General features: G+C 35.2%; 1 protein-coding gene across 17 annotated transcripts in view; it reads left to right on the top strand.

Annotated features, from left to right (window-relative positions):
- The window catches only part of EMSY (EMSY transcriptional repressor, BRCA2 interacting), an 81,575-nt gene that overhangs the window by 9,556 nt on the left and 56,626 nt on the right, over window positions 1-15,393 (top strand). For 9 of the 17 annotated variants that reach the window (XM_059067794.2, XM_067038465.1, XM_067038463.1 and 6 more), the window contains exons 5-8: window positions 1,069-1,110; window positions 4,583-4,758; window positions 6,597-6,749; window positions 8,698-8,957. In XM_059067794.2, coding sequence (XP_058923777.1) covers window positions 1,069-1,110; window positions 4,583-4,758; window positions 6,597-6,749; window positions 8,698-8,957 — 631 coding nt within the window. The remainder of the gene's footprint in view (window positions 1-1,068; window positions 1,111-4,582; window positions 4,759-6,596; window positions 6,750-8,697; window positions 8,958-15,393) is intronic. The other 8 variants (XM_067038470.1, XM_059067806.2, XM_067038467.1 and 5 more) reach the window with 3 other exon arrangements.

Here is a 15,393-nt window from a genome sequence, read left to right as displayed (position 1 = left end):
TACTTGAAGCAAAGTTCAATAGAAAGTAGTGTGCTCCCCAAATTTGACAGCCCCTTAGAGTTACTTTGTAATAGTATTGATATGTATATTGCTTTATAAATAGGCATTATAAATTTTTTGATAACTGACTAATATTTCATGTATTTTGAGATTCAGCAAAAATATTGTAAAATATATGTTCTGCTTTTAAGAAATATGACTACAGTATACCTTAATTTACTTTGAAAAGCCAACAAAATAAAATTGTAAAGGATTCTTATCAAACTGTTTTCCAATCATTATAACTATTTGGTAGATGGGGTGGAGGGTGGTGGAAGACAGACTGAGCATTAACAGAGTATGTATGGAGACACTGCCTCCTGAAAAACAGAAAAGAACAGAAATTATCCTTTAAATGTTAATGCAAGATGGTAGGAACATTTTATAAAATAAGGTATGTTATAGAATATTCATCTGTTTTTTATTTTTATGTTTTAATGTGAAATAAAACTAAAGGAAAAAATTCAGTACATTTTCATAATGTAATAAATAGTGCTTTTAACCCAATTGGCAGTATTGTATTGACCCTGAAGATCCATTAGCTTCATGTGGTGCTTTAATGTTACTGCTTTTACTTGACTGATAAAATGAGGTGCTTACCTTTTTAACTGTATAGTTTGAAAGTTAAGCTGTTTGAATTTGGAGATTTTTCAGTGGTTGGTATGTATGCACTGTAGAAATTTGAAAATTTTCCTTTAGCATCATTAAGTATTTACTTGTTAGGCCAACATGGCTAAAACATTCACATATTGTGTTCCTTCTTTAAATTGCTCTAAACTTTTAAATTTGTATACTCTAAAAGTAGTAACTGAGCCTAGATTCTAATTTGAGAACTTGTAATAGGAAACTTATGTGCTAGGTAATAAAGTAGTAAATAATAGTTTGCATTCAGAGGCATTTAGAGACAAAATTAGTACCTTAAAAGCATTGGAACAATATTGTGGGGCAATTAGTTGTAAGTTGATGCATCAGTTTCATACTTAAAGATAACATTTATTTAGTCTCCTTTTCCTTTTTTCCCCTTTAAAGAATGAATTTATCCTTATATTTGGGTGAAAGACCAAGTTACAGGTATGCAAATAGGTTATTATTATTTCAGGCACTTTCTGTATTTATTTCAAAATTGAAGCTCTCAATTATTCAGGGGCACATATTCCATTTATGAATTAACCGTGCCCTTGCTTTTACTTCTCTTCCCCTCCTCCCCTTCCTAATACTGCCCACCCTTTAGCTATTTTGCTGCTTGAAAGTACCTCTAGTCAGAGGGTGGGAAGGGAGAGGAGGTGAAAATTTTAATTACTCATTTTACTACTTGTTAGTTGTCCTGGGAGAGGTTTGATGGAAGAATTTACAAGTATTTGCCAAAGTATTTTTGGATAATATGTCAGTTTCTTTGATCTGTTTGACCTCTCCCTTTCCCTCCTCTCTCTGTTAGCATGGATAATTGAGAGTTGGCTTCTATCTACCTGTTTCCTCTTTTTTTCTCTCCTTTCTGATTTCTTTAATACATAAATTTAATTTTTTGAAAACCATTTACTTCAGTATATAATTTTAAGCTACTTAGGTCTTTCCATACTCCTGTTTTAATATTTTATATTGTGGTTTTAGTTTGACCAGACGTCGTATTTACTTGTTGAGCCCAAGGGTCAATGAGTGGGGAATGGTGAGGAAGACAAAGATGCCTCATTCTGTCCGTCTCCTCTGCCCTCTTTCCCTCAGAAGTAGTAACAGAACCTAGTTCTAAAGATTATCTATAGGAGGTCTTCAAACTCTGAGCCTGAAAAAAGTAACTTGAGCCAAGGAGGAATGCATCTGAACTGACTGCATTCCCTTTCTCCTCTCCCTTCCTTCCCCCACTCAAAACAGCAGCTTAGGCCAGAAGGAATGTGGTTGAAAGGTAAAGAGAAAGCCAAGAAGATTGAGCACAAAGGAGATGGAAACAAAAGGAGTGGAGTGTCTGGGATCAAAGAAAAGCCTTGCTTGAACCATAACACGTGTTTATTATTTGGCAGGAGACCATTTATTAAGTTTGATACTCTAATGCAGTTTTGAAACATGTCAGAATATTATAGTATTAAAACCTGGAATGTCAAGGGGCTTCACAGTTTTTAATTGGGCCACTCTTGCCAGCATTGTATCTAAATAAAGTGGCTATCCAGAATTACTGTTCTCTTAACTCCTTCTCCATCAGCCAGACATTCATGGGATACTGTTTGAGTTTCTATGTGAGGATGAGGATTTCGTGCTGGTGCGCTGCATACCAAAGGATGAGAGGGCCAAGGTAGTTCCCCTAGTATCTTAGACTTCTCAGAAAAGGGGCTGGAGCCAGGTTTCCGCCCTCCCTTGCTGTATTTAGTATAAATAGAGAGGAGTTCTTCAAAACTTAGGAATCTCAGGAAAACCCTGGAGTAAGATGTTTACAGAACCTGTAAAATTCTATCTAGATGATTTGTGCAACTAATGCATATTTTTTATACCCTCATTGGTACGCAAAATAGGAATTTTGATCTAATTCTAACATAATGTTTAATTTTTCATTCACTTAAAAAAAGTTTGATCATGTTTGCGTGAGTAGAAATTTGGAAGATTTATAGATCTTTCTAAAAGTTGCAGTTGTATCTTTTGCACTGCAAATTCTGGCTTTTCAATAGCATATATATTCATGTATTTTAAATTATTAATCTTCCATAATTTCTGCCACCATTTAACAATGTACCAGGTAAGTGTAGACATCACTTTATTTGTATGGTAAACTCTCACCAAGCAAAGTTATTAGTGATATTCTAATAAAATGATAGCAAAATAGGAGTAAGCCAAGAAAATGCTGAATAGCTTTTAGAATTTTTTCCTTTGACAATTAGCAGTAGGTCTATTTCTGTCTCTTTCTTGTTTGTACGAATTTTCTGTTTCAGAACTAGCATCAACTTGGAGATTATGTGATAACAAATTTGTGAGGGTTATTGGGGTCTTAAGAATCCCTCTTTCCCATGTCTTAGGTAGGACTATGTTATACCATGAAGGAATTTGCAGATTTCCCACTGTAACTCAATTGAATTCATCAACTCCTAGAAATTCCTTTCTTGACTGAGTGTAAGTTCTTCTCAAGTTGTAAAGTAATTTATTTGTTCCATTCAGTGAAAGTTGCTAGTGATTAGACAGCAGTGCCCACTTAGTATAAATCAAAGGCAAAAGTTAGACAAAACACATTTGAAAATTTTTATACCTTTCACTTGTGATGTGGCAGTTAATTTCAGTAGCATGATGTATGCTTGTTGAAGGAGACATTTAGTAGCTGTGTGACCATAAGCAAGTTATTTAACCTCTTGGTAATTCAGTTTTCCCATCTTAAAAATGGAGATAATAATATTACCAATTTCATAAGATTGAAATAATTGTATGAGTTAATACATGTAAAATGTTTAGAACAATGCCTCACATATACTAAGTGCTAATTGATGTTAATTATCATCATTACTATCATCATCATTATTCCACTATCCACTAACAAGGGCTTTTGTGTACTCTATCTAAATTTGAAGAATCAGTAGACCTACAGAATTCTTAAACTCTAGGTTGGGTTGTAGAATATTTGGTTTTGAAAAAGGTTCAGAAATATTTCTGACTTAGTGAAGAGGTTGATTGATTGATTCTGGGTGAATTTTAAACCTCAACACTAATCATTAGTCAGGAAAAATGATACCACTACCTTTTGTGGAGCCAAGCCAAGGGAAGTGAACAACTGTCTTCATATTTCAACCTCTGTTTGGATTCCTAGGATAAAATTTGCTCAAGAAATTGAGTAAAACTGATAATAATGTCTGTTAGGGGTAGAGTTCAATTGCCTCAAACATTCCTTAGAGTGAAGAATGGTATAAATAAGTAAAATTAAAGTAGTGGCAGGTTTCTTGCAGTGTCCTCACATCTAGTGTACTTTTTTTAACAGGAAGGATAATAATATAACACATTGTCAGTGACACATGCAGTGATATATACAGCTCCCTTCTATCCCCCAGTACCTAGTCTCCCTCGTTTACTGCCTCAGTTTCCCTTGTTTGAAAGCCTTAGAACCTCTGGCCATGCAGGCAGTTAGGATAACTTTGCAAAAGTTCAATGAATTCCATCCTTAATTATTCAGGAAAATCTGATTTTTGAAATAATGAGTACTTTTTACCTTTTTAGCTTAATCATAACATTAAGTTCTAAAAGTTAGTAGAAATACTAGTTTTCATTAGCAATACCAGATTTAAATTAATGAAAATAATGTTGATATTTATTTAAAAGGCATGGGACAGTTTTTCATAGTTTCAATTATGTTCATTATAAGATTCAGATTATGGAATAAAATGTGTAAAAATCTAAGTGTGTGTGAAATTCCTTGAATTCTGATTATTATTCATAATTTTGATCTTGCTTGCTTAAAATAAAGCCTCTCCTGTTCACTCAGGGTACTTTTTATAATTTAAAAAGTTATATTTTAGTGTATATATTTGCTTCATTTTTAGCAATTGAGAACTCTTGTAGCAGTGTTTTCTTTTTTGTTTAGTATGTCTGGACCTAATAGCTCTTCAGAATGGTCCATTGAAGGTCGTCGATTGGTACCCCTGATGCCTCGGCTGGTTCCCCAAACTGCCTTCACTGTAACAGCTAATGCTGTTGCCAATGCAGCTATCCAGCACAATGCATCTCTTCCAGTGCCTGCAGAAACAGGAAGCAAGGAAGGTGAGTAGAGAAATAGTTCTGTGTGTAGAAATGACTTTTCTCAGATTCTTCAAGAAAAGTTGTGTTATTTTTCATCTGTTTTTGTCCAGTGTTTAAAAGTTGTGAAACATAATGAGCAACTCCTGTTCTGAAACAAAAAACTGCCAAGTTTTTAGTCTCAACCAAAATTAAATATCCCTTTCGTTCAAAGTGTGAATTATATTAATCACAAAATTGCAAAAAGCCTCCTTGGAATGAATTTTTGATATGAGCGTGTCTTGTTAGAAGTGGATAAAAGGCCTTAACAGGTGACATGGAAAATTAATAAGATGATAGAAGTCATTTATCTGCTGAAGAAAGATGCTGAACTGATACTTTAGAAAATAAAGCTTTGTTTTTGTCTTCTGGAATCAGTGGTATATGCTGCTTCTCTGTTCCAGTCAATGTGCTGAATCTGTTAGGGGTTATATGGCTGATGGGGATGGCTTTCTTATTGTTATTTAATCTAATAATTGATACATTCTTTAAAAATCCTTGGAGTCTCCTGAGGTCACCAAGAGTAATATTAAATTTGAGAGTGCATGTTTGGGTTGACTTTGGTAGCTTAGTTTGGTGTTACATGAAAATGACCCTGAAAATAATGCAGTTGACAGATTACTTTGCAGAATTGTCTTATCTTGACTAGCAATGGGTTGTGGAGCAGAATGAGACATTCCTTTCATACATGCCAGACTCTGTTTTACATGGAAGGAAGCTATATTTAGGGAGAGACAGTTATCAGTGTATAAACTTGGCCTCCATTGAGTTCCTGTTTTCTTTGTTGCAGGAGAGCTATCTTTCTTCTCTTCCCACTTTTGTCTTTTCTATTTACCACCTCTCTGGTTCACTGGAAAGAATATAGAATTTTCAATAGTCTAATCTATGTTTGAATCCTAGTTTGCTGTTTCTTTGCTTTGTGACCTCCAGCAAGTCTTTTTAGCTTCTGTGAGCCTTGGGTTCATCTTTAAAATGAGGATGTGGTGTTGTGAGAATTAGTGATAATATATGGAAAGTACTTAGCATAATGTATGGTACTCAGTAAATAGTGCCTATGAGCTACTCCTGCTTCTTGTTGTTGTTATTCAAGAAATTGAAATATGATGTTGTCATTACCTTAGTTATTATTGCACTGCTTAGATGGCAAGTGACTAGTGAATTGTTTATGATAAAAGAAACTTACCTCGTTTCTCTCCAGGAGCCAAGTTGGAAATTGCTACGGTTAGGGAAAAATTATCCATCACTCCATCATTGATACTGCTATTAGTATTAAAAAAGAATACAAGTGGGGCTTCCCTGGTGGCACAGTGGTTGAGAGTCTGCCTGCCGATGCAGGGGACCCGGGCTCATGCCCCGGTCCGGGAAGATCCCACATTCCATGGAGCAGCTAGGCCCGTGAGCCATGGCCGCTGAGCCTGAGCATCCGCAGCCTGTGCTCCGCAACAGGAGAGGCCACAACAGTGAGAGGCCCGTGTACCGCAAAAAAAAAAAAAAAAAAAGAATACAAGTATATGCTTTTTGTCCAACTCCTGCCATGAAGGAAAAATGATTTTCATTTTTCTCAGTTTTAAACTTGGTTTCTTTGTAACTGTGCTCTTCTCCATTGTCAGTGTCACCTGTAGACAGCTACTAAATACTTGGGGAAAACCTAGTTAAGTGATGATTTTCAGGAAAGCTTATTAATACGTTTTAACCTAGTACTGGCATCTAACTTCCGATTATATAAAAATGTTAAAATTGGCCTGCAGAAAAAAAATAATTTTACTGTATGCATGGACAGTTTTGGTGAAAGTTAACAGCAGACTTTTTTATCGTTCCTTCAGTAGTGGTTTGCTATTCCTACACAAGTACCACGTCAACCCCAACCTCTACCCCTGTTCCAAGTGGCAGCATAGCAACGGTTAAGTCTCCAAGACCTGCCAGTCCTGCCTCCAATGTAGTTGTCTTGCCAAGTGGAAGTACTGTTTATGTCAAAAGTAAGTGATACTCTCAGTGTTATCAGGGCCATCTTGACTAAAAGCTGCAGCATAGGCTCTGATTAGATCTGCCTTCCTGATTAATTCATTGGTCCACTGGCTATTAGCAGTGGTTAGTTTTTGAAGGTCGTAAAGAATTCCTTTCTTTACATGTGACTAGGTATATATTGCTTTTTAATCAGTTCTGGGGGTTGAGAAATTACTTCTTTTTTGTTTTCTGTGGGGAATCTGCCTTGAACAGTGCTATACTCTTAAGATTCACTCGTTTTGATTTTCATGGAATAGAAATGTGAATAGAAACTAAAGGAATGTGCTTATGTCATTTATAGTGTTTACTCCTATAATGTAATCTTTGTAGTGTTTTAAAAAATTATTTATGTACCATATCATTCAACTGTTAAATTCAGTGAAGCATTCTAGAGAGACCTTTCATATTTCTAGTTGACTGTAATTTTTTGAAGTTTATTTGCAGTTTTTAACCCCTTTGATTCTATGCTGTGAAACAGTTTGATGTCCAGTTCATTTTTTGTTTTTAATGTCTGTTATGTCAGTATTGATTTGCTTTTGGTATCAACTGGAAATCATTAATATTTGACTTTCATTTTTCTCAGTATAGTTATAAACTTGATTTCTTTGTAGCTTTTAGAGGTGGACTTAGCTGTTTTAGACAAATGATTTTAGGTCATTGTCAGTCTTGTTTAGGGTTTAAAAATTGAGGGTATAAGGAGTTATGTTTTATTACCAATTCCATGGGTCATGCTGTATGCTTTTTTAAATGTCTGCTTTATAGAGATTTCCTATGTATATTGCAAGGTTTTATGTTTCTCACTTGGTTTTTTTAAAAAGTACAAAAACAGTTGAGGCTTTAGTGCATTAAGAAAAAACTAAGAATCTGAGAGTATTAAGTTTATATCAGATTTCTGTGGATTTAGCCAAGGTGATCTTTTAAAATAACCATAGAGGTATATTTTTTAATTATTTTTTTTAAAGGTTGAAAGTGAATCTCAAACATGAAGAAACCATTTCACACAATATATAGTTTGAAGTAACAGGAAGTTTATTGTTTCATTCTCAGAAGTCACACAGGCAACATTAGTTTGAGATATAATTATTCATTCACCTAACTTCATATGTGCAAGACACTGTACCAGGAAAACAAACCAATAAGACTTAGTCGTTGTCCTTTGGGAACCCCTTAATAACAGGAGATGTGCAGACTGACAGCAACATTACCATGGGGTAAGCGATATAGAAGAGAATGTACAAAGTGCTTTCTAAGCTCAGAGGAGACATGAATTCGCTTTGCTTAGAGGAGTAAGGGAAAGCTTCACCGAGGAGATGGTTTGCAGAATGATGATTGCTGGATGATGAAGAGGTCATTGAATGTATGTGGTGTTCCCCAAAGAACAGTAGTATATAGAGACTCCAGATGGATAGAATATGTGGTAAGGTGGCTTTGGGGAATGGTGAGCAGTTCAATGTGCCAGGATTATAAGGTGGGTGGAATAGGGTATTGTGTTCTTAGAAAGATATGGGACCTTGAATGATAAAGTAATGATTTTTGTGCCTCATCTTGTAGGGAGATAAAAACTACTAAAGGATTTGAGGCAGGGCATTGGCTTTATTAGATGTGTGAGATTTTTATAGCTGGTAGTAGGATGAAGGGTAGAATGGAAGTGGAGAGATTAGAAGCATGTACACCTTTTAGGAGGTTGTCGCTAAAATACAGGCAGGAGATAAGAAGGCCTGACATGGCCATAGGGTTAAAGAAAAAAGGGAAGGCATTCAGACAGCTTCCCTGAGGGAGGATTGATAGAACTTACTGTCTGATTGGGCATGAGGCAAAGGGAGAGGTCAAGGATGACTAATGATGCAATGATTTAAAAATAAAGTATAAAATACAAGGTTATATTTCTATAAATGTAGCAATATTGTCACTGCCTTACAGGTGTTAGCTGTTCAGATGAAGATGAAAAACCCAGAAAACGAAGGCGAACAAACTCTTCCAGCTCCTCCCCCGTTGTCCTAAAGGAAGTTCCAAAGGCTGTTGTTCCAGTCTCAAAGACGATCACTGTACCTGTGAGTGGCAGTCCTAAGATGAGCAACATCATGCAGAGCATTGCCAACTCCTTACCACCCCACATGTCTCCTGTGAAAATAACCTTCACCAAACCATCAACACAGACAACAAACACAACAACACAGAAGGTACGTGGTGGAGGGAGTCTGTCTGCCAATTGCTGTTTTTATCTCTTTCAGTCAGTATGATTCAGATTTAACATGTTTAACAAACATGCACTGAGTGCTTACTATGTGCTTGGCATTATGGTGGGAATGTTCACATCTCTTTCTTTAATTCTGCACATAAAGCTTTGGGTTAGGTATTATTATTTCACTTTTTGTATATATTTTTGTATGAGGCTCAGAGATGCCAAATGACTTGCCTAATATGACACAGCTAGCAGATCTTCTAAGACTTTCATTATATTTTACTGTTGTGATTCCATTTGGGAAAAAATTTAAAATAGGAAGGATTCTTTCAACCTGTATTTGGATAACTTTACCTTTAGCAACTTAGTTCTTATATTGCCAGAGTAATGAAGTTGTCAGAGTTAGGTGTTTCATAGATGAAAGGAAGGATATGATTAAGTGAATAATTGTTATCATCTTCTTTTTTAATTCTTAAATGCTATCATAAATTCATTTCTAAACTCTTCTCTCAGTGTGTTCAAATCATCAGTATTCTGTCAATTTTGTTATTAGAACCCTCTACTTGCCACACTGATCTGGATGCTGATGGTACCCTAGGCTTGTTATATACCTCTGTGTCCGAGATCTCCCTTCACTATCATTCTAATCTTCCTTTTTCTTGGTTTATTTACTGATTTGCTGGAGCATATCCTCCAGTAGCTTCTTGATATATGGGTGGGATGGAAAGTAAAGTTTTTGAGACCTCGCATGGTAGACTGAAATTTTCTTTATTCTACCCTCCTACCATCTTGATGTAAGTTTAGGTAGGTAAATATTCTAGGTGAGAGGTCATTTTCCTTGAGAATTTTGAAGATATTGCTTCATGGGCTGTTGGCTTCCAGTATTACTGGGCTTTTGAGAAGCCCAGTAATGCCATTCTAATTCCAGATCCTCTTTTTCTCTTGGAAAAAGTTAGAGTTCTGAAACTTCAAGGTATTTTCCTTGGTGTGGGTCTTTATTTTATCCATTGGGTGACACACTCAGTGGTCCCTGTTCTAGACACTCATATCCTTCCATTCTGGGAAATTTCTTGAATTATTTCTTTGATTTTTCTCTGTCCTCTCTTTTTGGATCACCTGTTATTCTGGATGTTGAATGCCCAGATTGATCCTTTAATTTTTCAGTCTTTCTCACCCCCAATTTCCATTTGTTTGCTTTTTCTACTGTAGTATAGTAGTTAAAAGCCTGGATTTTAGAACTAGACTTCCTGAATTTGAATCCCATTTTATGCAACTTACTAGCTATGTGACTTTGGGAAAACTAAAATCTAGACCTAAGTTTTTCTCTTGTAAAATAGGGAAAATAATATATCTATTTTATAGGGTTTTGGGGTGTAAATAAATGAGATAATAAATACAAACCAGTAGAACAGAGCCTAGCACATAGTAAATGCTCTGTAAGTATTATTTTCTTTATCTTTTAACTTTATCCTTCATTACTTCTCTGGAATTTTTCATTTTTGCTATCCTATTTTAAATTTCTAATAACTCTGGTTTTCTGAAAGTTTCTTTCTTTCTTTTTTTTTAAAATAGCATCCTGCTCTTTCATAGTCACTATGTTCTCTTTTCTGATGATATTCATGATAATTTTTTTTGATGTTTTCTTCTTTCATGTTTTCTCTCTTACCTGTAAATTTCTTTTATCTTTTCATTTTGATCTCTTCCATTTCAGTTTCCTTAAATGCTGGTTGTAGAAACGGACACTAAAAGCTGACAGAAGGCTCTGTGTGTAGGGTGGGACATGCTGGCTGGTGACTTTCATTGTAGGTTGACCTAGCTGGGCTGTTTTGTTGATGAACACCCACTACCCCTTTACCTCCACCAGTTGTCGTTCTCATTAGGGCTTTTTTTTTTTTTTTTTTTTTTTTTTTTTGCTGTATGCGGGCCTCTCACTGTTGTGGCCTCTCCCGTTGCGGAGCACAGGCTCCGGACGCGCAGGCCTAGCGGCCATGGCTCACGGGCTTAGTTGCTCCGCGGCATGTGGGATCTTCCCGGACCAGGGCACGAACCCGTGTCTCCTGCATCGGCAGGCGGACTCTCAACCACTGCGCCACCAGGGAAGCCCCTCATTAGGGCTTTTTTATGGACTGGACAGTTTCCTCAGAGGAGACTCTTCCAGTCTTTTGCCTACAGTAGTAAGCCTGTCTGTTAGTATTTTGAGAGTAAAGGGAGGGAGTGGGCCAGATAGTCTCATCCTTCAGTATATAGACTTTACCTAACCTCTCTGTTTGCAGCATAGCACCTACCTGCCTCAGCCTGGTATCATCAAATTCCCTTGGATTCAATCTCTCCCTCAAGAGAATAAGTTTTAAGTCTTCCTTGAGGATAAGGGAGGATAGCTGGGGATCTTAATGCTGCTTAAACAGATTTTCAACAAATTTACATCTTTTTAGTCCCACTTTTATCCCCACTTCAGAAGTATCTGGTGTTCTCAAATTACTGAGTTTCTGAGGTTTTTCTGAAAGCTGTCTTGTTTTTTCTTCTGTTTGCTGTCTTAGGTTTCCACTTCCTTGAGTATGCTTGATCAGTTACTACTTGTCTGTTTGTTTTCCACTTTCCAGAAGTTGATAGCTATTGTCTCCTTTCCATTTTGACCTTATGGGTTTATGTGCCTCTTCTAAAAAATCCCTTCATACTGTTTTAGAGGGATTTTGAGGAAGGAGTAGAGGTGTATTCTTGTTTTCAATAGACGGTCTTTCCTACTTTTAAATCTTCAGGTCCATGATAATTTTCATTTAAAGAACCTCCTTGAGTTTCTTGGAAATATGTCATTATATAATATATAAAAAATTATAATTTTCTTAACAAACTAGAAACAACAGTGAGTTGATCTGTGTAATATAATTCTAGCTTCAGTCTTAGGATGAGGCATTATAGTTTAGTGTTAAAATCAAGTAAGAATTTTTGTAGTCAAAGAGGCCTGGGTTAGAACCCCAGGTCTTCCAGTATGACCTGAGATAAATTAGTCTTTCTAAATCTGTTTACCCATCTGTGAGATGAGAATAATGCCAATTTTATAAGGCTATCGTGAGGATTAAATGGGGTTGGGTATTTTAAAGTACAGCATAATGTATGTACTCAGAAAATGTTAGGTCCCTTCCCTTGCAAGTATTTTATGGAAAGCACTGTTACCTAACTTTATTAACTTTCCAGTCTTCTTTGGTAGACCTATATAAAAATATTTTAATAGAAGGGGTAAACCTATAAGTCAAGTCAGTGAACTTTAAAAAAAAAAATTAATTGCAGTGTTGAGAATGCACTGTTCCAAATAATGAATTTATCAGTTCACTGAAGCTTACCCCTTAATATATAGAAATTGACTATTTTTGGTGATTTCTTAAATGTTACACTGAACATAATTTTTGTATTTAATGACTCCAAGGTAATCTTTCTGAATATCAGTTTTTATATATTATTATAATATTGCTTTCTGGGCAAGCTGTATATTAGGTGTCTTCAGCCTGCTATACTCTAAGAATTTTTAAATCTACTTTTGTAATTTTTTACTACCTTCTTTGCTGGATCTATTTTATCAGTAATTCTTCTCTCTTCTCCCCCTTCTCATCTGCTCTTTTAACTTGATATTTAAGAAATAATGTAGCAGAGTTATAGCTAAAAGAGCACCCATCTCAAATCCATGTCCTTTTATTTCCTTATTCTGTTTTGCTTATAACTAGTTGACATTATATTTATTTATTTCCTATTTCTCCCACAGAGTATAAGTTAATGAAGGTAGAGACTGTCTTATTCATCACTATTCTGTAGTGTTTAGAACAGTGCCTGACATGCAATAGGTGTTGACTAATATTTGTTGAATGAATGAATGAATAAATGAATAAGTATATCTGGTTCCAGTACTGGCTCTCCACCTCTCTTGAGCCTCAGCTTCCTTATAAAACAAAGATAATAGTAGTGCTTGCTAGATAATTAAATGAGATGATTCATGCAAAGTGCTTAACATAGTGCATATGATGAGTGTTCAGTAAATGTCACCTAACATTATTAACTTTCCAATCTTCTTAGTAGACCTATATAAAAATACTTGTAGTAGATGGGGGCTCACCTGTAAGTGAAATTGGTGAACTTTTTTTTTTGATTCACTGATGTTACCATATTTTAATTTTTTCTTTTCTTCTGAATTGTCAGTTGAGAGTGGATAGTTGAGATTGTCAGGCTTGTAATGCTCATAAGAGGACATATTTATTTCCAAAGTCATACATGAGTCATACCATGAGATTCCAGGCTCAGAACCTTAGATTTGTCCTACCTTGTTTAAAAAATAAACATTTAAAACAAATTAAATTAAAAATAAGACTCATTCATTCCACAAATATTTGCTAAGTAACTATTATGTTCTAGATATAAAACTGTACTCTTACTTCATGTGTACTCAGTGCCATTACTTTTGTTATTTCTTGGACAAGCTGAGTGTGGGTAGGACTAATAGATATTCTTTGGGATTTTTCGTATGTTTTTTGTTTTCCTTTTGCTGGATAATTGGATTTTTTTTGAAATCTCTTTAAGGCTGTTGCCATTATTGCATTCACCTTGGATTTCTCACAAATCATATGGAAGTCAACTTAGGAAATAAGTTAAAGTTACTTTTACATTAAATATAATTATTTATGAATTTGTGGACTTGATTCAAATTCAAATAGGTCATATATTTTCAGGGTAGACAAATTTCCACCTGTGTTAATGTGGTGCCTTCATTTTGAGTATAACGTTGGTACAACACTTATATAAACAAAGCAACAGAATATAGCTTTATGCTTTCACATGCTTGATTGATATTTTTCATTTTATCCTTAGGGTGCAAGTCCCAGCACTCTTAAGGAGTTTTTGTGAGTGCTAGAAGGTCAGTAATTTGAATTATGGCCTGAATAAACACTGTTTGGTTCACTTGGTTTCAAAATACCTTTGTTTCCCTTGTTGTAACATATAACTAAAGTGCAAGTAAATTTTCTTCAAGGTGGATCTCTAATTTTGGATAACCCCTTTTGAGATCAGAAATTAGCTTGTAGACTGAAATCTCAAAATATGTTTTATCATTTGTACCTGTAACCTAAAACATGCTGTCAAAGACTCTAGATTTATTTTGCTGAAGTTATTGTCTTAATGTTAGAAGTCTACATGCATACTCTAGTTCTAAAATTGCAAATGTTTGACCCAAGTGTGAATGCTTCCCCTTCCCTACCCATGACAGAGATTGTTTATTAACTGTGGCATACTTTCCTGCCAAGCCTTGGTGAATCCTCATCTGTGTCACAGAGTCCTTATAAAAACTGTACTCTAGGAAGGCACTACTATTAGTTCAGAATTGGCAAATATGAAACCTAATTGCTATTACTACTCTTAATTGGCTTGGCTGTGCTAGTAACTGTGAGCTCTTTGGATTCTCAAGGGTATCAGAATTTGGGAAAAAGATATATAAAATTTTTTAATGAAACAAAAATAGAGTACATTAAAATAAATATCCAGTTTGATTTGATCTATAACACCTTTACTGATATCCTTCTAACATTTATTAAGTAGTAATAACAAGATACTAATAAGTACCATTTGTGAACTGCCAAATATTGACCACCTGCTATGTGCCTAGCACTATGTTAGATGCTTCACATCATTATCTCATTTAATCCTTATAATGATTTGCAAGGTAGGTATTATTATCCCTATTTTATAGATGAAAATTGGAACCCAGAGATTTTAACATGTCCAGGGCCCTGCCATTTGTTAGTGGCAGAGGCAGGATTCAGCTCAGGTTCATTGGACTCTTAACTTCTGATCTTTTTGCCATATTAGTCTACTTCTCTGTTTATATGATGGCTGATGGTTGTGTTTGTAATAGTGCTACATATGTGTACTGATTGAGTCTATGTAGAAGTATGCTGGTCAACTCTATAGAGGTGTTTGCCGGTCAAGACTTGTATGTCTCTCTTGACTCCTCAGATAATCAACAAACTCCTTAAAGTAATGGACACATACTTAGAATTCTCTAACACTGAAATATATAATAATAATGATATAATCAAAGCTTCTTTGAGATGTCAGTACTGAGTACAGACATACTCAGTAAGTTTGACTGACTGATTTAATTTCAGAACTTCTTTAGGACTGATATAAAAATGAAAAAGAATTTCTCCCTTAAATTGTTTGGATTTTTCAAAACAATTTTCTCTCCTAGGTAGGTGAAAGTAATTTTGGTGAAAGAGGAAAAAGACACTCTGTGTTGTTTGGGGTATCATTAAACTACCATTATACTTGCCCAGAATTAAACTGATACTACAGATTTATAAGTAATTTTTGTGTTCGCAGCTGTAAAATGGGGATAATAATAGTATCTTTGTCATAGGATTGTTGGGAGATTTAAATAGGCCAATGTGTATTAGCTC

This window comes from Kogia breviceps, chromosome 7 (genome assembly GCF_026419965.1).
Source record: "Kogia breviceps isolate mKogBre1 chromosome 7, mKogBre1 haplotype 1, whole genome shotgun sequence".
NCBI classification, from domain to species: Eukaryota; Metazoa; Chordata; class Mammalia; order Artiodactyla; family Physeteridae; genus Kogia; species Kogia breviceps.
Note: the sequence above shows the minus strand (reverse complement) of the source record. Positions and strands in the feature narration are given on the sequence as shown.